Source organism: Apostichopus japonicus, chromosome 20, assembly GCF_037975245.1.
Source record: "Apostichopus japonicus isolate 1M-3 chromosome 20, ASM3797524v1, whole genome shotgun sequence".
In the NCBI taxonomy this organism is placed as follows: domain Eukaryota; kingdom Metazoa; phylum Echinodermata; class Holothuroidea; order Aspidochirotida; family Stichopodidae; genus Apostichopus; species Apostichopus japonicus.
The window spans coordinates 33009706-33036538 of NC_092580.1; the positions used below are offsets into that span (position 1 = coordinate 33009706).

General features: G+C 37.1%; 1 protein-coding gene across 3 annotated transcripts in view; it reads right to left on the reverse strand.

The window, feature by feature from the left end:
* LOC139960985 (uncharacterized) overlaps positions 1 to 26833 on the reverse strand; it is a 91368-nt gene that overhangs the window by 27296 nt on the left and 37239 nt on the right. Inside the window, exons 3-5 of one of the 3 annotated variants that reach the window (XM_071959732.1) lie at positions 19294 to 19530; positions 18254 to 18361; positions 11698 to 13657 (exon numbers count right to left, since the gene is read on the reverse strand). In XM_071959732.1, the coding sequence (XP_071815833.1) occupies positions 11698 to 13657; positions 18254 to 18361; positions 19294 to 19530 (2305 nt within the window). The remainder of the gene's footprint in view (positions 1 to 11697; positions 13658 to 18253; positions 18362 to 19293; positions 19531 to 26833) is intronic. The other 2 variants (XM_071959735.1, XM_071959733.1) reach the window with 2 other exon arrangements.

Here is a 26833-nt window from a genome sequence, read left to right on the forward strand (position 1 = left end):
TATCTGTCCTTTGTGGTGGTAATATATAAACAGATCTGAAGAAAAAAATAAAATCTGAAATGAAATTCTGACATTAACATGACTCATTGGTAAAATGCTTCTGCATTAATTAAACTAGGTCTGGAAGATCTCATACGTGAACATACAGTAGGACTTGGACTACATACAGTACACCACAGTACACAGGCTGCAATCAGGCACGTTAACTGATTCTGGAATCTAAGGACTTGGTCAGACAACATTTCTAAACTCTTACAAGTACAGGAATTTACAAATGCATAAAGCATTGAAATTCTGCTAGGTGGAACCAACCACACAATTTATCACAAATGTGACCAGGGTCAGATAGGATAGCTGGGAACTTACTGACCGCCAGGACCCATAGCCAGAGTTTGAAGTTTTGGGAGGGCACAAATGTTTGCCTGATGTACGTCCTTGGTCCTTAGGGGGTCTAAGGGGCTATCCCGTCCTCTTTGTGAAATTCTTGTATGGTCAAGGGAGAGGGTTTTTTTTATGGGAGTGAGTGGGAGGGGGGAACATTAGATTGTGCAGACACATGGCTTAACACCAACAACCAACCCACAAAGATTGATTGTAATCAGTGTATTAACAGATATATAGAGTTCAATAACACATTCTATGACACAATGAATGTAGTCATGTTGCCCGAGACTCAGATATATGCATTCCACACTTACCACCCATTATACCTTAACTAACCTAGGTTTACTTTCATCAGACTGATTACAGGCCTGATGACATATCTGAACAACATTAAACTCTCACTCTCTCTACACATTATATTACACCTCTCTTTGGTCGATCACCATACTTCCAAGTTGAGATCACTGGATTTATTTATTAAGATCTGTCAGGAGAGGTGCACAGCGAGGGCAATTATATTCTATGTTATCATTTTGCTAAGGATTATGTCCGTACCTTCAGCTGATTGATCAATTCTAGCCTCAAGGAAAAAGCACTGAGTCCAATTGACTTTACAATTTATTTAAAGTGGGAAATAGATTTCAAGTTGACCTAGTTTATTAGTCTCAGATAAATACATTACTCCCTCTTCTCCATTATTGCTTCGTCGGCCTCCATATCCCCATCAAATGAGACAAATAATTTCCAACCATTTTGATGGGTTTTAAGCTGTATCACTGCGGTACTTGCAAAATTCTTTAGACCATTTGAAAATGCATCACCCCTGAAATGCCGAAACGAGATTAAACGTATCTAGCAAACATAAAAGCCACCAAAGCAACTAGCTGAAGCGAAGTGATTTAATGGTTTCAAATGTGATTATGAGAATTTTTCACATAAACAAGCAATCATCCAGCTTAGAAACTGCCATACAGCCAGTCAGTTATATACGGGGGGGGGGGGGGGTGGGGGGATGGGACAAACTCAATGATTTAAAGTGTATCCTGAATCTGTTTCAATTTTAGGAAGATGTGACAAAACGGAGCTAAGATATCTGAACCAGTTTTAGGAATTATTCTTTTGTTCATTACGAAAGGGGGTGCAACTAGGGGAGTGGGAGGGAGAGGGGAAGGAACATTGCATTCTTTGTGGTGCCACTTTTTTTTAAACACAATGCACACATTTTTACTTTCAAAAATTGTGCAAAATCCTGTTATTAATATTTATTCAAAAGAATCATTTTCTAAGATATGCCCTCACATTTTACTAATTTATTTATTCTATACTTGAGGCATGGAAATGATCACCTATATAATATAACTGTATTATCAATTGTGCACTGTGTACCTCTTAACCTGGTTAAAATAAACTAATGTTTCACATAAGGTTGACCACAGAATGCTATTAAATCAAAACCTTACTTCTAGATGGTTTACATGGTATGCTCATCTTCATAAGATTTTGAATTTGTCCAGAATTACCACACAATGGGTTCTTCTTCAAATATGTCTTTGTGTAGTGTGCTCTTGTACTAATAGCTTGCTCAGTAAGTTAAATATTAGAAGTAACAAATACTCCATATTTTTAATAAAGTCTTACCATAACTCTTAAATTAAACCACACAATTTCTGAGCCTAAATGTCACTTACAAACCTTTTACGAAGACAATTCAAACTGACATTTCATAAAGTAAAATGAAAATGTCATAAACCAGCAGACTTGACCTTTGTTCTAGGGATTTCCACTTCTAATATTATACTGACCTTTTTTTGCTTTTATCAATTCTCATACAATTTGAGCCATGAGAAATTTATAAATCTTCCATCTACAGACAAATTTGAATCTGTCAATTTCAAAAAGTCTTTGGATTTTAGGACGTTTTCCAGCCCACGCTTCCTCTACAAAAGCTAAGAAGCTGAATATATACCAGGCACGAAGCTTGTGTTTGGATCAATTCTGTAACCTCTTGCCTGGCATGGAGCTTTCTTCCATAACAATAAAATGAAATTAATGGCCCTGGGTTAACTAAATAAAACAGTAAAGAAAAAAAGGGAGAGTATCGATTCATTTTCTGGTCAAGATAAAAACTGACAGAATTATTGCAGACATTAAACATCAGTATTCTTCAAATGTGTTCTTTGTCGTAGTAGGGAAACGAGCAATTGAGATAGAGAATAACCTTGTGGAAGGAGAAAAACAAATGCTGCAAAACTTGAGATTAGATAGCCTTGTTATATTGACACACACGCACAAAAAAGGAGTAATTAAAGCGGGGAAAATTGCTGAGATAAATAATGGAAATGTATTCCTTAGGGGAAAATTCAATAGCCTTGTTTTGGTATATTGTGAGTAATGTGAAGCAAAACAGTAATATGTGATGTTAGAACACATGATTACTTGCATGTCATGTTAATGATGCAAGACTTTTTTCAAAGGATACAGATTAGGTGGAGGGCATTAGGGAGGAGATTGGGGGGTGGGGAGGGGGAATGGGTTGTCCTTTATTGTCAAAATTTGCCTGTAAAGTATTGTTACTGGGATGAATATGGTGACATCATACAAGAATCATTATTACTACATCTTGAAGAGAAAATACAAAGTTTGGAACAATCTGCTTTCAGAAATGTTTCATATCACAAGCTGTTTCCAGTTAAACCTAGCCAATGGAGTGTGATTTGTATTTTATCTTCACAATGAAACCAAAACTTTCATTCCATTTAACTATTTCCTGTCCTTATTCTGAACGATAAGACAGCTTACGTTTTACTACTTTGAACAAAAGGTCACATAGAACAATATATGCCCCAAAGAAAAAATTTAAAATAATATAAAGCAGCTATTTTTAATTTTTTAATGATTTTCATAAGCTAGGTTTAAAGTTATCAAATACTTTCAGAAGAATGCTAAGATGCTAATTAACATCAAATTGACAAAGGCTTAGTACTGACTAGAATAATTAATTGAGCTGCTAACTGATTTCATAATTCATTGGTGTAAACACGAGATCCCAGGCAGTCCGTCATATGAATGAAATTTTTAAAGATACCTTGAGTGCTATTTGGCTGGTTTGGGAAATACTAACATTCACAGTGAACCAAACCTGCCACTTTATGGAGTTCAAAACTTGTAATGCATATTTAGATCTTAAATCAAGAAACCTTGTCGACCTTAAACATGCATACTTGGTAAATAAATGGAAAAAGTTTTTAGTTTAGAAATGCAATGAGGAAAGATTTTGGACACATCTGCCAAAAGAAATACCTCAAATACCTCCATTTTCATTATTTACCCATCCACAGTCATTTCTATATTTTTCAAAGTAACAAACAACTCCTTGGCTTTCCAATATATACAGAATTCTGTAACCATGGAGATGATCGAATTGATGCGTGAAATTCCCATGGTTGCTTTATTTCATTAGTTCCCATTAGCTTTCAAGATACAGACTAATTTTGTTGATTCTATTCAGACTCAAGAGTGACCGTAGTCTATGCTGTTAACAGTTGATACATGGTACAACTGGGTACTAGGCAATATAAACATTATTGGATTATTAAGTGGGCATCCTACTCTCTCTGGTTTACAAATTTGGACAAACAAGATACTATTCTAAAGTTAAAAAAATATTTAGAAATGTTTTGTGCAGACATCACAGAATCCAAACTGAAATCAAAGTTATCATATTACATCAGTGCTTCCTTCCTTTCTCTTTGCAGATAACAGAGTATCACCAACAATACAGGAATGGTCGCAAAACGTCCTCCTCAGACTACAAGCTTAGATAAATGTTCGACATTAATATTACAATAACCTAGCCCCAAGGTACTATATGAACCTCCTATGAATCTGAGCTGACCTTTTCAAGTTTGACAGGTCCAAGATAAATTTTTTTCTTATCTGGCAGGTTTCAACAAGAGCACTTTACCTAACAGCTGCAGGCAAAACATGATCCCCAAACAGGAAATACAGATAACAGATATTTAAGATCAGAATATAAACCATATTCTAATATTCTTCTGGGATGCACCAGTTTCATGATAAGTGAACATTTAAACAACAATCTGTTTGGAAGAGAGCCAAGTAGATCACTAATTTGACAAACTGGAGAATTATGGTGCTGAAGCAGGTTTAAGTAATGTCTCTCCTCCATCCATCCATCCCCCATAAAATTCTATCCATTTGTAAGATCTAGCTATGCATCTCAATATATTCTTGTTTGTTATTGGTTAATGATGGAACCAATTGTCACTTCATTGTCACTGCCTGAACAGGGTTTCTCCTTCCACTATACAGCAGATAACAGCTAATCCTGTGATATTGTAAATAATAACCAAATTATGCACAGACAGTACATGCAACCTGCTACTTAATGAAATTCAAGTATCCCTGTGACTAAACACCACCAATGACACAAAATCATTCTACTCAATGGCTCATTTAGCTGCCAATTTTACCATGGAATTTGTATATTTCAGTGTAGCCCAATAACATACTATTAACCTAATTTGTGTGTTTTAATAAAAAGGACCTGCAAACATCCAAAGGGAACTTCCATTCAAACATGAAAAAATAAACATGGCAAAATAAACATTAATCAAAACAGTCTGACAGTTTAACTTCCAATCAGTCGAGAGGAAGCAAAAATACAGGAAATGTTGGCAAATTGTACTTTTCAGCAAAGGTAATGGATTTGTACATCAGGGAAATGTTGTGATTAAAAAACCTATTTTGATGACATTTGGAATGCAAACAACAAGCATGAGTCACTAAGATTATTTGCTTGGAAATGTAAAATATTTTGACTGACTTCAATGCAATAACAAGACTATTCCTCAAAGTGGAAATCTACAGATAAATTTGTTTTCAATTTTAATTCCTATTAGTGTACAAAAGTGCATCTATTCGGGGTAAAAGAGGTGTTACAGAGAAGAGTTACAAACATTAATCTAAACAGACCTTACACCAGTTTCTTTGTGCCTTGATGGAATGGGGATCGTCAGCGTTTATGTAGAGGGCGCTATCATATTGATCCTCAGAATGCTGTAGATACTGCTCTGGGTACTAATGCATGTGATCTATCTCAAAAGGTTTTGTAGAGCACCGTAGCATATCTCAAACTATGCGCTAGTTGTGAAAATATGTTTAAAAAAGATCTTGGCTCAATCCTTTTGAGACGATTCGCAGGTATAAGTCCAGTATATTCCATTTCAAAGACTTGGATACAATTTTACTAACGCTCAAAGCTTAAAATCAGTTAAGGGGACGTCATTGAGAATACCTAAAGAAGCTTTCTGCTTGGTTGACGACCGGATGTGTGTAAAGTTGCCATACGATGGGCAAAATATCGTTGCTAAACATAATGCTAGGTATTAGTGGTGAACACGCTATATGTTGGTTCGAATATGTAACACACTGTGTGTATTAGGGAATGTGCAGGTACTTTGTCCAGAGGTGTCAATCGTAGATTCCTCCCAGGAATTCTCAGCGATTTCGGAGACTGCAGCTTGGCAAGCTTCACGGAACCCTAGAAACGACCAATATGACAGTCCTCTCTGTTGATAGAGGGAGTGGCTGTAGATCCCCCTATTGTGCTGGTAAATTAACCTGATCCGGTCATTATACAGAAATGTTATTACGAATCTTCCCAATGTGCATCAATATAGCCCAAGAAGATAAAAAGCACAAATTCAAGATGCACCAAAATAAACCAAGTCTTTTTTTTCTTGCTATATATATACATTCTGGCTGATTTAGTACGTTAATGCATTGATAACTTAATACCTCCCTGGGCCAGTGCACCTTAAGGTTTGTGATATCATTGTTTAATTTTAGTGTAAACTGCTTGTAATTTAGGTAAAAACACAATTCATAGATTGAAAATCCAATATAAGTAGCAAGTATACTGCTTCTGTACAATGTGGACAATTTCATATCTTGTTTATCTTGTGTACACCATGACTCACAGGGTATCTCTATGGGAATAATCACAATGCTTTCCTACAGGTCTGCAACACAATTATTTATGATTCTGATTAAACAGATACTTCATATATGTTATCTCAGTAAACAGATCAGGTTCAAACCACAATTGTTCCATTCTTATTTCGAGAAAGCTTGCAAACAATGCTATGGCCGTAAAACACAAAATTCTTGGTACCTTGGATACAAACTGCAAGGCTTGGAAGGATGGTTGATAATATAGAAAGAGCTAGCATTAATTTCTCCCACAATACTACAGTGGGATCATCTCCTCTCTAAATCTCTGATATTGGTCATTGTTATACATCCATACGTCATGTGATAAAGGTACATCACTCACTCTTCCTTTCTTGAAGGTCCACATAACACTTAATTGTACTACATATATGTATAAAGTCCCTTTCCCTTATTGCAGACTCCCTGATACAAGCAGTGAGTTTATAACAACTCCCTGATATAAGTGAAGTAATATACCATTGACATACCAGGTACAGCCTGAACAGACCAAAGAGCAATATACACATTTTAATTGTAAGGTAAGCCTATCAGATCCCTCAGGGCATACTGAAGGTAAGTAACATAGCTGATATATACTGTGTTATGACCCTGTCATACCAGGGAGTTGATGGCAACTCCCTGGTCATACCATGATACACCCACGGTAAATCCTCTTACCTGTGTAAATGAGATACATCATGTACATATATGCAAGAGTTCGATATTTTTCCTCAAATCAAATAGACTCTTTTTGAATTTGGTTTATTGTCTAGAAATTCAAAACCCCTGGCTTACAAATAGAACTTATGCAAATAGATTGGCTTTTGTTTGAGGGAGAAAGAGTTGATACATCAAGAACCTATCCTATGAGGTATGTAAGGTAGCCTTCTGTCTAATTGTTCCCATCACAGCCAAATATGATAAATATAACCAGATGTGAATAGAATATAAATATGATATTTCACTTACCTGATCTTCATCTTAATCATTATTTACAACTATCAATAATTCATATCTTCTTTAATGGCTCGGACAACATTTGTAGTCAAACTTGGCACATCATGCTGCAACCAATTTTTTTTTCATTTTTTCAAGTCAAAATAAGATACATATAAAACTCAAAGAGGATAAGCCATAACACCAAATCAAACAAAAGAAGGCAATGCAAATTCAGAAAGTTTTGAGCAAAAGGCTCCTTAACAATTAAAGCATATTTCTGGCATAATTCAAGAAATAACATTCCTATCCTTTTCAAATTCAATTATATGGCTCTTTAAAGAATCGACATTCGTAATCACATTCACGTAAATCACATATGTGTAATCACATAACCAGCTTGTATCAATTTAATGGCAATCCACCTCCCAGCTGTATTAAACAGTTGCGGTTAGATTCTCAGTGTTTTGCACTTGTGAGTCATGACCTAATTCTTTCTGAATTCATTAATATTCTGCTCGTCACCTTGAGCTACAATATACTCTACAAGATATTCCCAAATTTAAATTGCAAACAAATTCAGTTGTCAGGTCAAAGGTCAGAGCAAATGGGGTTTCAGAAGAGGATGTGTCAGACATGCCAGGGTTAGGGCTTTATTAGTTGGGAAATTAAAAGCAAAACAAACAAACAAGAAAAGAAAACAAACAAACACAAAGAAATGGGGAATGGAATAGAATTCTTGCCGGGAAGAAACCATACTTTTACAGGGTGATTGTCTCCATTTGACACACGAAAGCATGTCGTTGATGTAGGGTAGACATTATCTCTTCCAAAAAAGATGGTGAATATTTTGTTTCTATAACCACTAAAGTTTATGTCAGATTCATGAAATGTGCTGCCAATTAACAGTGAGGCCGGTAGGAAGCACCAATTACACAATACATCAAATATCATGGGTCTTTTCATATTTAATCCATTACTTTAATCCATTACTTTTCCACATTATGTCATATATACACTGCACCAACAAGCCTTATCATATGATTGTGAGAAAGTTTCTGGTTCCTGTTCATGATGGTATTACACAATATTCATGCTTTTTCAAAAAGATGTTTGTTTTTTTCTCTTATTATGACAGCATCCTTTAATATCTTATATCCTTGAAGTCCTGCCATTCGTTATGAGGTCAAAAGACCATAAATTGTCTAATCTTTTCAATTTATTGACACCTGGCATATTTGGAAAAGCTTCATATTAATATTCCACTATTCAAAGAACCCTAGTACTCAGATGGACAAACAGAGCCATTTATCAATCAAATTATACATATCCACTATCAGTTTGTCTTCAAAAGTAAGTAATAAATCTGGTTTCTTCCCAAGAAGAGTTTAAGAAGTAACAGGTTAACAGTTAAAACGATTATGCGAAACACAGCAGAAACGAAGACGAATATGACCGAATAAATTAGGATCTTAGTAAACGTCAGAGATGATTTCATCTCATGCTATCTACATCCACTCTCAAAAAGAAAAGGCTTTCTTTTCTGACCTTTCTCTTTCAAATTTGTACATTTTGTGCAAGAAGAAGAGTAGTTATGATTAGCTAATTGAAGGCTATAGATTTAAAATATCTGCCCACCACTGATGATTGTTACCGCTGGGGTTAAAATGGCTCCCAACAGTTGACATGTGGATGAAACTACAAGACGTGAAGAAAAGGGGTGGAAGCGGAGTTTAGTGCATGAAAACAACGCGGGCTGGATTAGCAAAAACGGAAAACCAAGCTGGTGGGACTCGTTTAGCCAAATTATTAGCTTGAACAGAAGGTAAGAAAACGTAAGCAATTGTGTAGCACGGCAGTGTTTTCATTCCAAGAACCCAAGAAAATGATGAATATGGAGTAGCATGTCTTCTTGTGATGATAATAGCTTATGCATAAACATGAGCATGCATGATAATACTACTCGGTAAGAATTGAATATGCAAATGAAACTAACACTGGATATTCTTTCAATGGTTCTATGTTAACTACAGTATGGATGAATAGTCATGCAAAACTTAAGTTAATAAAACTAATTTTGAAACTCTTTTTTTGAATCTAGAAAATGGCATGGAATAGTAACTTAATCCCACTGCCTGGTGAAGCACAGAACATCTGGAATAGGGAATGTAGATAAACAATTGGACTTATAAAATTGGATTTATAATATGATACCAATCACTTACTTTCTTTTCAACCCTTATATATTGTAGGAGGTACAGTTTTGGTTGAACTATATTCTAGGACAGACAAGGTATGTAAGTTTCATTCAATATAGTACCTCCCATTACCTCTGACATCACCCTCTATAGTTCCCCGACAACTCCCTCTATCCTGCCCAGAGAGCTCCTTTTATCTTTATACAGTTTCGTCTATCCTACTGATGGCAGGTCACTCTATCATACCTCAAGAGCCTCCTCTATCCTATCCCAGATAACTCCCTCTATCCAATCTCAGACAACTCCATCCATCCAACCTCAGACCAAATTCTGTACCCCTAACAGCCCCTCCCCCCCTCCCCCTCTCCTCATCTATTCTACTTCTTTCGTTAAATATATTAATAGTTTATCTAACAGCAACCATCTGTTTATAAAGATTGGCCTTCCTACTTTCAAGGTTAGATTCTAAGTAAACCAGTTTTCCGATGGTATGATCTCTTAAAATATAAAATAGAATATTTCAGTCATGCTGCTAGTGGTATGTGAAGAAGTTCTGCCATTAACCTTAACTTAGTAAAATCCATGCATGACAGACTATGCATATCCGAAGGCTATTTAAAAGTAATGAAAGCAATCACATGCATAATGTTGATTTCTATTAATGAAAGCACTTGTACTTATAATTAAAGACCAATTAAAGTTTTCCTTTCCGGAAATTTCTGGAGGTTAATTTCATAATGTAGCCAAGACTTGAAAGCACTTGGGATTAACATTAATGCAAGCAGTAAGTATGTACTTCCCGAGTTAGTATTTCTACAGGAAAGAGGCTTGTATTACCATGTCAAAGTTTAATGACTTTTTCGTTTATAGCTATAAATAATCATTTGAAAAAAAGCTAAAATGAACCAAAGCTCCAGTGGGATAAGAGTTTGGAAAAGACTGTGGGAAAGCAAGCATGGAAAATTCTATCAACAACTAGACATTGCCAAAAGCTGGGCTAGAGCTATAAACTTTTAGATTTGAAATGGCAAAAAAAAAGGTGGGAGTGCAGGATGACAACATGGCTACAATGCAAAAGGGGAAACAAATTGCTTGATGTTGGAATGTTCCAACCTTTCTGTCTAACACAAACTTATTTTCCAATCAGCATTTGCTGCCAGCACTCAGGGTCAATGATTATGTTACAATGAAACAAAAGCCCAACTATCGTACTGTATATGATCTAAACTCTCACAAACAACCCACGATGTATCAGGACTCTTGAACAGTAATGAGTAATTGAGCAAATTAAAATAGTAGAAACTAACAAAGGGAATTTTTAAATTACAAGTCCAGTTTTGGAAAGAAAAACTTGACAAATGATAACTAATTGCTTCTATTCACTATCTGAAAAGAGCAGAATGATGCTAAATGCAAATGCAACATGCAGAAGGTAGCTGTTTCACAAAGCAAAAGCTTTGACAATATTTCATTCTCGCATAGCATTCTTTCATCAGAAACAACTTCTTCCCACCTTATGCTGTGTGCACACCCCTTTTTACATTCTACCTCTGACCCTTCCATTGAACACCCGTGACAAGGCATGTTTGTTGTCAGTTATTTTATGTCATCTCTTCCCGGGATCCTCCTGCCCCTCCCTGTGTCACCATTCTTCAAACCCAAAATCCCATCGAATCTTGATACTGCACCCATTACATCTGAATCTTCATGTGGAGATAACTGAAGACACTGTTTTGGTCTCTAACATTCTTTTAGTCTGCAATGCTCCCAACCCCCCCCCCCCCCGGCACCCCGCCTCCTCAAACTGAATTTTAATGGGAGCAAAGACAATACAACCACAAACAATTTGCTGAATATTTTGTAATAAATCTCTGATGCTGCACTAAATCAAGTGTTAGAGGTTATGGTTATTCTTGTTATGTGGAGTAACATTATGCACATTTACAACATCTGATCATGCATATGCATAAGCTATTATCACTGGGCATGCTTACAGCACAATATGCACAATGAAGACAGACCATTTGAGTTGGAGAAAGTGATACCATTGATGCCATGCAAAGAGCTCATCAATATGCATGTCCAATGAATTGATATGTATATTTTTTTTGAATACGTGCAGTATTGTGATGCAAATGATATGATGAATATGAATGATGATTACCTTGAGATGAAAACATGCAGTGCCACACATCATTTTGGGCCAGAACACTTTGGCAAGGAAGCATGGCCATGTAACTGTCATTCAAGCTGCACGAATCTGGCTCATTTTCCATTTTTAAACCCACCTTGACAGGGACTGGGAAGCGGTCCAATGGTGGAGGCACATCGATTTCAAGCACGTCACTGGAAGAGCGGTAGTTATTGCTGTTATTAGAGTTGATATTATGAGTGGTACGAACGTGCACAGAGTTGGGATTATCGGAGGTTACACTCGTCCCCTGTTTATTGGCGTAGAACAGTTTACGGGCCTCCACCAGGGAGTCGGGACGTTTATTGACATTGGGCGGAGGGGTGCTGTGTTTGGTACCCGGAGGTGGAGAGGACAGAGATGGTGACGATGATGTGACAGACGTAGAAAGCGGGGAAGAAGTAGTAGAAGTAGAAGGAGCAAATTTTTGGGGGATTAAAGTAGGTTTATTGGGAACGGGTGGTGGGGTACCTCGAGGTGATGCACGTTTGGTACCATGCACCCCCCCAGGGGGGCTGTTGTTAGTGGTTGCCAGGTCACTTGATATATTGCCATTGACCTGAGGGTCAGGTTTGCTGCTTCCTACCGGTGTAGGGGGTGATGGAGCAGCTGCTTTCATACCTGCTGCTGCCGGGGATCCGAGATTCCTCTTTGCACCGGGACTGATCAGCTGAGCTGCCTTGGCCTTCACGTTGACCCCACTGAAGGTAGTGTAGGGTAAGATGGGACGACCAGGTGTGCTGGTGGGGGACAGTACATCCTTCTGCTTGGGAGGAGTAACATCTGGACTGGGTTCCTCATTAATAGCAGGTTTGCTAAAATTGTTAGGTCTTGAAAGGAGCTTAGAAGAGGTGGAATCTACACAGTCTTTTGTTTGGTTGCTCTCTGGAGCCTTTGTCATAATCTCCACTTCATTAACCTTCCTGGTCTGTTGAGGTGATACCACCCCGACGGTCACCACTTTCTTAGTCATGGCGGGTATCTTGCTAATTTTCGTCAAGTCCGTCGGAGTGCTACTCCGTTCTTTCGTGGACAGTTTGTCCACGCTGTTAGCTGGACTGAGGCCTTTGCGAGCAGCCTCGATGGTCCTCCGTGATGGAGTAACACTGGCGACTTTGGGCTTTATCGTGACTGAAGTAGTATGTACATCAATGACTGTTTCATCCCCTGAGCTCCTCTCCAGGGAATCACTGCTTCCTCTCTTAGCAGCAAAGTCGCCCGACGACCTATTCCTTATCCTGACATTGATCTTTTGTGTGTTTGGACTACTCAATTCTTCCGACGAACCTGAGGAGCTTTCCGATTTATCTGGTTTTAAGGGCGACTTAAAGCCTCGAGGGGCAAACAGCTTGCTAGACCTACTAAGGTTTAAGTGACCAGCTGAGGATGAGCTAGGAAATGTGCTAGATTTAGGTCTATATGAAACTGGAGCGACAGAGTTGCTATCCTCTGCTGCTTTTGGTTCTGTGCTCTTAGTTCTGGTAACATTCTCTAATGAATCTTTTTGTCTCAACTCACGAGAGAGCTCTAGAACATGTTCGACTTCGTTTACCCGACTGTTTGCCTCATCTAAGGTCTCTTGAAGTTTCTTCGTCCTACTTTCTTCTCTTTTCAATTTCCCAAGTAACTGTTCTCTCTCTATATCAAATTCGGATATTTGCCGTTCAATCTCGGCTTCTCTCTTCTCTGACTTTTGGCGCTCCACAGATAGCAGTCCCAGGGCCTTGGTTGCATCGACTTTACAGGCGTGGGCCTCACAGTCCGCATGCTCCAGCCTCTGAAGTGCCTCCGCAAGTTCATTTTGGAGAAATCGATGTTCGTCCAGTAACGCCTTGACCACACTCATGTGTTTCTTCCTCTCATCAATCAGAACTGACTGGGCTCTCTTTGTTTCACGTTCCATCTTCTTCTGTTGTGCCTTCTCAAAGTCAACCTGTATTCAAAGAAAACAAAGATTCAAATGATATCTATAAGAGACAAAGATTGCAAATGGATTTGTACTCATACTCACACTTTGGAATCTAATTTAGATACTAGTGCAAAATTAAGTACTCGTACTCAGCCTTAGAGCATTGTACTCATACTCAGCCTTAGAGCATTGAACTCATACTCACACTTAGAGCATTGTACTCATACTCACCCTTACAGCATTGTACTCATACTCAGCCTAGAGCATTGAACTGATACTCAGTCCCTTTATAGAGCATTACACTCGTAACTACCCTAAGAGCAATGTACTCATACTCATGCTTAGAGCATTGTACTCATACTCACCATTAGAGCATCATACTGATACTCATGCTTAGAGCATTGTACTCATACTCACCCTAAGAGTAATGTATTCATACTCACCATTAGAGCTCATAGTACTCGTATCAAGGAGAATTCTACTTGTACTCTACTCATACTGTTGTACTCTTACTACAAGTGTGGGATTCTCCTGAGGCATAAAACTAAGATTAATGTAGGTTTTCACTTTTGTACAATCATGTCTCTCTTTCTGCAAGTTAACTTGATCACTTGTGAACTGTTAGTGTGTTGCATTAAATAATGTCATGACAGATGAATAAAAACACCTGGAGAGAATCCACTGTTTTTCAAAACAACTTTTAACCTTTGCCAAGTCCTATTTTCATAACAGATCCACCTAAAGCAACACCTACTCATATGTGAAAGATGAGTAATCAGGGCTTCAGTTGTGTTTGTGATTTACTTGCTATCATAGCACATTACACATTTTGTGTAAGAAGAACTGGTTCAGAGGGATTGTGTTTTAGAGCATTGTACAAGCTTCTTGAGTTCACCTGATAAGAAGTGGAACACTAGAGTATATTAAGAAAACAGGATCTTTGTTCATTTACCATATTTCAGACCATTCACCCCAACCGTTGCATAATGTAAAAGTTAGATCATAGATGGTCTGGAAAGAGAAACCTCATATTTCTAATTCCAAAGGGAACAAAACAACACATCTCCATCATAAATTGATGGTAGGCCTGCCCGCCCTACATTTCAGCTCTATTTAAAATGCAGATTCCTTTGAAACTCAGGTTCCTGAGCAAGAATCACGAGAGGCAAAGGTAGGAACCAGGACGCCCATGGCTATACTAGTATGATCACTGTCTCAGTCAAACAGCCTTATCAGGTAGAGTGGTAGCTCTATTGGTTTGGTGATGCCACCCAAATAACACCTCAGGGAGAGCTAAAATCAGCATTATTGATCTGTAAATTGAATTTCAAGTGTTGCCATGGCCACCTAAGGGCTAGAACATGAGTTTGCCAAAAAGTAGACCCAACACATCAATAATCTTAATAATGTTATATATTTACTAAAATATACTCTGAATTTCTTAGACAAACCTCTGTAATGTTTTTTTTTATGTTTGTTTGTATTTCTCCACAGAACTAAATTTAAATGTAACCCTTAAGACCAATAAAACATAACACACCAGTGGGCAAGTCAAAGCAGTCATTATAATTGTCCAGTGATGTAGGCCAGGTCGAAGCATAATTAAATAATAATTTAGGCAATTATAAATATGCCACCCTGCAACATACCATCATAAGTCTTGTATAGATCTGAAATTTTATTCAGGTTAAAAGATGAAATTATGGTATATGCATTTTTCTAAACTTCTTTGTAAATGTTACTAGGCACTACAACATATTTCAGGCAAAATATGAAACTTCTGATCATTTATGAATTTTTTTATATTTCACAGCTGGATATTGAGTTCCAAACAAGGAAATTACACTGCATTTTTCTACATGCTTTGATGTAAAGTTTGAGTTTTATTTGAAATATCTTTGTAACTTTACTCTGGTAAAAATATCAAAGTATAAAATGGGACAAGCATTTGTTTGGATCATGATAGGTAGCCGGGAAAGTGCATGATTTGAGGGATGAGACTGGTAAAGAAAATACTAAAAGGAAGTCTTAATTCTCCAATAAAAATACTACTTCTTGAGGAAAACTTGTAGAAGTAACATCGCATTGTTTGAAATATTTTGTACTTTGAAGATGACTTGTACATCAATAACAACTTACTGAGCCCATCCATTCTCCTTCAAATGTAAAATACAGTTTTGATCCTGTCACGTTCTAACCTGGAGTCTGGAATTTATTTTTACATATTTTAAGGTATATTTAGACAAGCTTGCCTTTTAACCAACCGTTTCTTCCCCCAACCCCACCCCTTCCCCTCCTGGACCAGGTTACAATCCCTTTAAATAACAAGTCATAAGAAACAATATATCCTAAAATGGTTATTTCATTCACAGTGCTTTGAATGATACTGTAAGGTTTAGGCTTGACATTTCATCACATCACACACTAACAGCTGATTCGCAGAGACTGGTGTCACCATCTTACCTTTCATGAAGGGAACCCACCACCCTGCTCAAACCATCAAATACCAAAACCTGTGCAAAAAGCAGCTACTGTTAACACCTCTCTAAAACACCAATCCGTGTCCACCTGCAGCACCAACCTGCAGCAGTGTTAAAATCGGAACTCGCTCAGTTTGTAGAACTTAATAGCAATAACACTAAACGTGACTCATTATATTCGCAGGAATTTCCTTGCAAATAATTCCCCCAGGAACTAACAATTTTTCGATCCAATTAATCGCTGCTCTAAACAGGCTATGATGATCTTGAAGTGTGCAAGGAATGTAACCCCAAATAGACTCGCAGAGGAAGTGAAGACGCCTTTACCCCTGAGTTGCTGAGAAAGCTCTTAAAATATTCTCTTGAATTTCATTCATATTCTAATAATAATTCATTAATGAATGGGTGATATTACCAATAATATAAAACCATCATATTACTTCTTCATTGTAAAGATGAAACAGCATACCAGGGTTGTGCATTGCAAGCACGACACATTACTTTTATTACGACACTTAACATCATGTCCCACGATGAGATGTAGAGGAAATGATGGCGCCGTTCCCTCGGGGCCACGGCAATATAAATATAGGAACACCACTCCCTGTCTCCTATGTGCATGCGTAACTGATTAGAAACACTTATGACAATCAATCTGATTTTTATCAAGAAATGTTGTAATCATACAGACAACTTTAGACTACATTCTTCTATGGTTCCCGAAATATTTACAAAGAAGATGTACGAGTTCATTGAATATATCAAGTAAACCCCAATACATGTCAAAGAATTTCATCATTGTGGACAAGAATATAACGAAGACACTTCATTTCTGAAGGATTCTTTATACCAGGATATGATAGTAAGAAAGTTAAACTGTTACATCACTTATTAACAAAAGAATCCACACTTCAAGAAGTATAAAGTTTGAAGTCTATTCAAGGAGGTGAACCTTGATTATAAAATGTTTATTTTAAGGTATTTCGGTCTCAACCTCATACACATTGTCACCTTGTGCCACAGTCTGAAAATTTTCTTTTTGTAGCTATAAGAACAGATAATTTTTAATAAATGGTTAAGAGTGTCAAAAATTCTTATTTTGTGTTGTGAAGATGAAGACACTTCCATTTAAAGGGACATAACAAACTAAATTGTCATATACTGCAGGCAATTCATGTACATCCTCTAGTTTGCCTGCTTACCCCAATCTCCCCCCACCCCCCACAAAAAATATCCCCTGTACTGGACTTTAAATGATTCTGAAAATTGACGTAAGTGGTTGGTGTGTGTAGTTAGATAGATGCATGGTTGGGTGTGGGAGATAAGGGAAATGTGAAAACGGTATGTTTAATAAGGATTATGAGCCACGAAGAAACAACACAGTTTTAATCAAGTTTCTTAGATGAGTAATTCAGTCTTCTGGGAAAACGATTTCAGTAATCTTTATGGATCTGAGATAATTTGGGCCTTTAAGATCCCTAATCATCTGGTGTTATCATTTGATTTATCCTTGAAGCATTTTGACTCATCACTGCTTCTTTCATTCAAGTTCTTCCTCAGCATATCCCTCTTGCCACCCCCCCTCCACCCCCCTTATTTTACATTTCTCTCTTATAACCATTCTATTTCTGTCATATCAAAGTCCTTTCCATTCATACAACTTAACAATTTACTGATGCTTCACCTGGGAAGAAATTTATTCCTTTTCTCTTTACTGGTCTTCAAGCATCCAGTCTTCGACAGAATCAATAATGCATGCTAGACTAACCCCCGTACGTACCCCTTAATACCGAACGAGGTGAAAACCCCTGCCAATTTTAATGTTCAGATTTTTAATCCCTTTTTTTGCCATGATAATGTTCTCTCCCGAGGGGTAGACTTTATGCAATCTGACTATTACACACAGGACGTTATTACTTCAGCGACGCCGTGCATAACAAGTCAGGCCAATCAGATAATCCCTTCTGAAATGAAGGCAAAGCTGTATCAAAGTGACTCAATTTCTTACTCCAGCCGTTAGCCTGACGGCTGATTGCCTCAATTTCGCTGTCCCTTAACCCTATGCTGATGATTAATTCCAGAGAGTGTTACCAGAAACTACCCGAGGCAAATTTGGAAAAATTTGTTGCGCGGAACCTACCTGCTGACTCAGTCGTTCGCGGTCTTTCTCTAGAAAGTAGGTGACATCATCGCCGTGAGCGGTCTCCTGGGCATGCTTTTGTCGTTCAAGGGCCAGCTCCTTCAGGACCTAACGTAAGAATGGCGATAAAAAGTTCATAAAATATGAATGAACTAATCATTTGCCTTTAAACAGGGGATGTAGACTTCATAGATGCATAAAACTTGTCAGCAGGCTTCCATCAAGCAGATGAACAAATAATGAAAGAAGAAAAAAAAATATTAATGTTTTTCGAGGGCCTTTAGTTAACTCTCCGAAAATCATTACTTAACAACCTTCAAGGTTGCAGAGCTTGGGACAAACACTGATTAGAAAGTTGCCTATATTACCGAGTGAAATTAATCCATGCTGGAAGACAAGCTTGAATGAACACAATGGTGCGAGCCCCCAAAACTATCATTTTGAAGTGTGTAAAAATATCAACAGCGACACAAGAGAAGGGGCCTGGAAAGAAGAATGTTTATTTCAAATTTTCAATCTTATTCCGGTTATTTAGGTGGAGGATATTACACAGAATTTGAAAATTTAAAAACTTCAAAGGTACGATTACATGATTAAAAAAATGTACCTCACTTCAGAGGGCCAAACAGATGGAAATTTGTAACATCAGGAATTTTGTGACATTACAAGCAATAACTTAGAACCTTATTAATATTTAATAGTTGTCTCTCACTCGGCTATTTTGTGGCTAATTTGCTAAAGACACTCGGATCATATTCTGCAAGATACGCAGACATAACGTTTAATCCTCTTCTGAAAGGTTGGACATCTCTCTAGCAATTTCAAACATGTCTGTAGCTATTTCTAAGGTTTCTTTTTATTCTTCTTCACATTTCATCGATGTGAGGGGGAAATTCATGGGATTGGTATCGATGGAAACTATGTAGCGCCATCTTTAGCCCCCCGGACCGATCCTAATAAACGGACACGGCACTGCTTAGGCTATTCCCCTGGGGCAAGAAGAGTCAGACTGTTGGACTTTTATGGAGTAGATCTCTCACCTGATTGTGGCTCTTACTAAGGTCTTCTAGCTGCTGTTTCATGTGTTCCTCTGCTTTCCTGTGTCGGTCCACCATCTTCTCTAAGATATCCGCTGGATCAGACTCGGCACCCTTTCTAACATCCTCCTGGACACCTCCTCTGTCTTCTTCATCTCGAGAGAGGGCAGCATACGGATTGTGCAATGTGTACTGCTTGTAGTGGTTTGAAGATGGCTGCGAGTTCTTTGCACATTCGGTCTGAAATGAATAGAATGTCTGATATTATGAATAACCTATAACAAATCATCTTTTTCATTTTCGGTAGAACAGAGTGCTACGGTTGTGAGGAGACTGGTAAGTGAGGCGCAAAGTAAATGGAAATACAAGTACTTAGGTGAAGGCTACTGCTTGGACAGAGATGATAAAACCTTCATTTGAGATGTTAAATGGAGATAGGTGACCTAGATGAGGAACATGTAAATGTAATGTTTGATCTTTGCACAGAATAATCTACCTTATCCTCACAGAATATCTACCTTATCCTCACAGAATATTTGATTTGGTTTTTAAACCAGTGTATAAAAGCTAGTATATTTCAAGGCCACCTCTGTAGTGAACATGTTCATTGTGCGACATCATTTCGTCGGCATTTCTGATTCTTCAGAAACACAAGAAATATATTTTCTTTTTCTTTCTTTTTTGTACTGCGTGAAAGAATATGGTAGGGTTTTGTTAATTGGCGTGATAACATTACTCAATAGAATACAGTGTGTACTTTATGAAAACACTAAAAATGCCCAGGAAAATAAAACCGCAGACAGAACTGCCTTGAAACATGTCATGAATTCTTCATACAGTGCTGGCGCAATATAGTGACCATTCTAGCATAATAAATAAGATACACAATCACACAGTGCAGAGCTCTCTCTTGAGGTGTGAACTTTGACAATTACGACCAGCCTGGCATGAGCTATTTATCAAGGTGTGCAGACTACTGTGAGATATAGAGATGTATTTACCCAGAAACTTTAGATGAATCTGCTCTGTTAGAAGCAGGATTCCTGAACAGTTGGAATCCAAAATCAAGCGATAATTAGACTTGATGAGAGGAATCAGAAAATGCTTGGCTACTTTATTGTTAGGCAGATGAAAGAACAAACTAGCCAGCTATTCCTATGGATAGTCAGTTTCTAATTCCCATCACTATTTCTAATATCTATTGTTCGGTAGGATCGGTCAAAACTGCCATACGATTCATTTCAGTAAGGTTTGTTAAATCATGTCAGAAGTTTGTCACGAGAACAGATGAAACTTTAGATGATACCAATATCACCGATGTGTTGTGTAAAATTGACAAAGATTTTTTAATATTCATTTTCCCACTTGCCTTCAATCTGAAAGAAAAAGGTCACCTTTAGGCTTTGATACCTGACCAATTGCTGTGACGAATGTTCATCTGTGTCTGTGTTCATTAGATCTTCAAACGTCATTTTAATGACAGAGCATTACCAATCAAAGTGCTCCAAATTTTAGACGATTAATTTTATTATCAAATTTGGTTCACAATAAATATGACAGAAATATGTATCTAAAAATTAGGTCCGCAATGACTGTTCCTCAGTTCTTAAAGTTTTTACTGCTGTCTAGGGTTGGGCGATATATCGAAAATTATTATTATCGCGATAATTTTTTTTCAAGACGATATTTTTTGAGGATTGAACAAATGACGATAATTTCTTGTGAAAGAAATTTGAAATAAGTGTGGATAAAAATGCGATTATCCTTTCTCCGTTTTATGTTTAAATGTTATTCTAGCATTCCATGGTTAAGAAAGTTGAAAAGAAATAAAGTTTATCAACTTCATTTACTGACTTTTGAACTTCGTAAAAAAACCCGTCCTTTTCAACATTAACTGTATAGAGAAAAAAACCTCGAAAATCAGTAGAGAATTTACCAATTGTGTAAGAACAGTTAGTTGGTACACCTTTCAAATTTTACGAAAGATCGAGCAAAATACTTTCAAAAAATTCACGCGAAACTGGCATATCGTGCTAAATGCAACAAATGTCATGTAAACAAGGCTCTAGTACACCCATTTATGAATAAACCATACGACCACATTTGCTGTTAAGCGGGGGAAAAAGAAAGTATTTTCTAGAATTTCCACAAAAAAGGAAAAAATTAATATCCTACCATAGTTAAGAGTATAGTACATAGCCTAACCGCTTCGTCGGTTACGGATCTCACGTAACAACAAAAACACAACTAATTGTATTTTGCGAAGTTGACATTTTCTACAAGGACATGGAAACAATATTTAGCATTTAGTTAATCATGCCAAGTGGCCTAAAACATAGGATTGCAAGGTTTACTTTCATAAAAAATGGCCATACTGTACAGTAGCTATTGGGGGCTTGATATCGTGCTATGTCTGTATGGTACAGACTGTGCCGCTTGTATCATGGGGAATAGATTGTCTTGTTCATGCGGATGAGTCGGTTGGCTTGAGGTGTGTTTTTACCATGGTTTTACTTACCTTAATGTTACGGGGATATAAATTTTCTTGAACATCTAAGATAATATTTCGCATAACTTTACCGTTCCTTTACTGACTGACCTAATTAATTCTAGAGTGGAGTCAAAATAGTTTACTCCATGAAAAGTTTTTTGGAAACGTGACAAAAATGTTAACAAACAGGTGTTAGACAGGGGGGTTGTTTTTCAAGTTACCTGGGAAAATCCGTAGCACATGTACAGTAGCCTACCGTGATATTTAAGTAGGGGTAAACACTGCAGTTAACTTGTAAACTGATGTACCTATAGTGCACACTGTTCATTGTTAGGCAGTCTAGAAACGGGGCTTTGCCGAACGTAGTTTGTTTCATAATATCGTCAGTTTTGTAAGTTAAACTTTTTAAAGATTGTAAGACAGGTTAAATCTCTTTTCATTTTATCACATAATATAGCTACTCTAACTTGTCATTTTCAAATTTTCATCAGTTTCGTGACAATTTATATTCAAAAAGTTGTCAGTATTTTGAATCCTCAACTGCGAGTTTGTTATCGCCAGACACGCAAAAATACTAAAATTTCCGGGGGCCTTCGCCCCTGGACCCTGCACAGGGGGTTCCATCCCTTGACCCCACTGGGGCCCTAAGGCGGGCCCCTTGACCCCACGCCATTATGCTCACACGCAACAGGGGCTGATGTGTTCGCTGCGCGAAAACACCGGTGGTAAATCGGCAGTTGTTTTTAGTGTGTTTGCGAACACACTAAAAACAACAAGGAAAAATTATCGTAATTATCGAAATATCGCGATAATTTTTTAACTATTTATCGTGACATTAAAAAGCAAATATCGCCCAACCCTACTGCTGTCCTGTATGGACACAACGCGTTGGAAAAAATTACATTCTTCAAACCTAATTAAACGAAAAGCCCAGATAAGAAAGCCTACTGTAAACCCAACGAATCTAGCTATAACATGTTCCACTCTGTTACAGACAGAGAAACCAACATATTAATCGAGAAACAGTTCCACCAAAATTGGCCTCGTGGGGGATGGCCTTTTGGTTGTAAATAAAGTTGCAATTTAAACAAACAGAATTTACAAGATTTCATCAAACATCTAATTTATTGAAACAAAGGAGTTAGGAAAAGCGTGCACCTGCAGAATTGGTTTTATGAGCTGCGTGTGTGTCAGGTGAGACCATCTTCCCGTGCACGAAGGATATGCAGAACATGATTGGATGGGAGTCATAATTTAAAGAGATATAATGAATGTGAACAAATTTCTTACATTTGATTTGATTTTTTTTTGCTCTTAAAGAACAAAAAACTACCGTAAAAGTGCCAATTTTGATTGCACTTAGCCTTGACGTCTCTCCTAAAGAAGTACTATAAAAAATATAGTACCATACAGCCCGAAGAAGAACACTGAACTCTAGGTCAAAATTATAGACCTGCATAAAAGATGTTATATCTTTAACTTTGTCTTCATTTCTGATTGATATTTTACTGCATGAAATGAAATTGTTTACAATGTGGATGTTTGTGAACATTATACCTGTCATATCTGCTTAATTTCTACATTTTTACGATAGTTTCAGAATCAGAAAGAGAACAATTTTCACTTGTTTATCAGGATATATGTTGATATAAATAAACTTCAAATCTCAAAATTCCAAGACGTCCATATAATTTACTTAACCCATTAAACAACAAAATATCTTTCATCGTCATGCTTGATTTATATTGTGTTCCTTTAAAACTTCCCAAGTTTGAGTCTGACAAGCGGTGACAAGCTATAATTTCCCTTCAATTCAGGGACAGCAAATTGAACAGAATGCCAAGAACTAGATATTAAATAAAAATTGTTGGATGAACGTGGGAGTGAAAATGGGTTAGATAGATTAAATGGAAGATGGAATCGTTGAAACATTAATACAAATCTTGTTTACTGACAAATGAAACTGCAATTTTCTTCTTTCTACTTTTTTTTTATTATGAGGATTGCTTTTATATTACTATATATGCATGCACTTAATTTCATTGGTCAGGATACTGTACGTCTACAACTGTACATTGCTAAAGGCACCAATCAACTGTTTGAAGTATTGGATGATCTAATATCTCATATTGGGAATCAGGAATGAAAATAATGAATATTCATAGACAAGTGATGCAATGTATAAGTACATCAGAGTTGCAAAGATACACTGGACACATTAATGTGAAATGAAATAAACTATGAAAGAATGAGTTTGCATTAGTACATGAAAACAGAACAATCTTTTCATGCATTGCTGCAACTCTTCCTACAGACCAATGTAACTTCAGCCAGCATTCATCCCTATCTCTGAGCTAGAAGGTATTGATTAAACATTGTGCAGTTTAAGGATTATTTATGCCACATTTGTTAAAAGTATCTCATGGCTAAAAACCATTGTTTGGAAGTAATTGTGCCAAGAAAACAACAGGACTGATTGGCTGAGGTATGTTCACTCCAAATGCATGCTTCATATCAGGGGTCTAGCTGTGATATATTACCTGTAAGCCTTATATACAGTACCTAGTCCCTACCGGTAATATCTTACATGAAATGTCAATATAAAAGTTTCATGATAAAAAGTAATGTAATATTGCTGATGATTACAGTTGAAATGATTTCTCTCTGATTAATATTTAATTTGAGAGTAAATATCATTTTTGAAGTGCACATGAAGTATAAAACTGTCTAGAAACAATGCCAAGCCACACCATTATCTTGGATTTGCAAAACCGCTTTGCATATCGATATGATTATCAGCTCTACTGTATGTACTACAGTAATAAAATGATACATATTTAAGGAAAGTTTCTTGTTTGGAAACATCTTCCTTGTATCAACCTTCAAGCTTTATTGTAAATTTAAAGACAAAACATTGCATAAGTGATATCACTATAACACTTAATATGACTCGAATATTGAATTATCAAAAAAGTGTACACATTTCATCCACCATTTGAGAAAAATTGAGAAAAGTCACTTCTAAGACTGAGAACACAGGAAACGTGTATCACCAAAATGACTACATTTGGTATTAATGATAAATGTGACTGTTAGGCATCCTTGAATCAAGGATGTACTCTAGTAATAATATATATGGATTTTTCTTTTTGTGTATTAACATACATTACAATAATTTGCCTAAATGCATCGACCTACAGATGCCATAATGCAATAATGTAATATATTCCACACATTTATCAAATTATACACATAATGTTAAAATACACAAATTAGGAATGCTGTCTGCATTTATTCTCACATATATTCATTTATGTTTGTACAGTACACTGTGCACAACGTTATTAATACTATAGGCTGTGCATAGATGTATGTATACATGGCAACAATAGAATCACATGAGGTACTTGTATACATACTACTTTATGGTGAGATGCTATGATGCCAATCCTTCCATCTTTCATCATCTGTTCCTCTCTTAATTAAATCCGAAGTAAAAATATACAGCTGTGTAATACCAAATGGATTAGATGTGCAGTGAACTTAGGTATATATCTCCAAGCTTTGCTTGTACATGACAGGCTGCGCTATATCATAAAGGCAAAGTTTGAAGTGAGGAATGTACGCGACCATTGATACATTGTATAGAATGATGGGTTAACGATCAAGTAGTGGGTTAAGGAAGACAGGGTGATGTCCTTTCACACTGAAACCCACTGCTGCTAAAGCAGTGGGTTAGGGACTACATGTATGGTGATGTCCTTCCAAACTCAATCCCACTCCCGCTAAAAGAAGTGGTTTAGGGAAGACAGAGTAATGTTCTTTCATACTCAAAGCCACTCCTGCTAAAGCAGTGGGTTAGGAAAGACAGGGTGATGTCCTTCCAAATTCAAACACACTCCCACTAAAGCAGTGGGTTAAGTAAGACAGGGTGAAGTCCTTCCAAACTCAAACCTACTCCCACTAAAGCAGTGGGTTAAGGAAGACAGGATGATGTCCTTCCAAACTCAAACCCACTCCCGCTAAAGCAGTGGGTTAGGGAAGACAGGGTGATGTCCTTCCAAATTCAAACACACTCCCATTAAAGCAGTGGGTTAAGTAAGACAGGGTGAAGTCCTTCCAAACTCAAACCTACTCCCACTAAAGCAGTGGGTTAAGGAAGACAGGATGATGTCCTTCCAAACTCAAACCCACTCCCGCTAAAGCAGTGGGATAGGAAAGACAGGGTGATGTCCTTCCAAACTCAAACCCACTCCCGCTAAAGCAGTGGGTTAGGAAAGACAGGGTGATGTCCTTCCAAATTCAAACACACTCCCACTTGATAAAACTTACTCTACATGTATATCTTATTGACATCTTCACAAGAAGCTGGCATTTCAAACATCTCTTGTTCTTTCCTCAGATGTTAGTACAGTAGTTTGAATTACATTTTTAACACAGTTTATTGCCTTATTTCAAGCATTTCCATTTTTCACAATATAACAGTGCATTGTGATACATTTACAATACAGTCAAACCATCCATCAGTTATATTAACTACTGAAACATTCACACTGTAAATGTTGACCAAGGTTTTACCACTTCTTAATAATTCGCAGCTGGTGGTATCAATCAATAAATGTGTACCCACCACCTATAACCCCCATAGTAATATTTCGTAACTCATTTTTCATGCTCTATTTAAGATCTTTGTTTATGTATACATCCATTCTCCACTACCATGATGATGCAGGGATTAATATGTATAGGACTAATTACTTTGCACTCTGCACCTACAATAACTGTTCTTTAAACCCAATTAAAATGGGTATCAAAATAGAACACATAGACCCAGGGGTATGAGTCATAGAAGTTCCCTCAGCTGGTGAAAACATGGCTAGCCAATACGGTCCAGTTTTGAACACTTTTAATAAGTAGAACAACCACCGTTTGTATTATTACTACTGGTACGGGTAAATAATTACATTCATGGCATATATATCTGTACTTGAGTAGAAGGAATTTGACAAATAATGCATGTATCTGGCAGTTCCTAACTATGATGGAGAATTG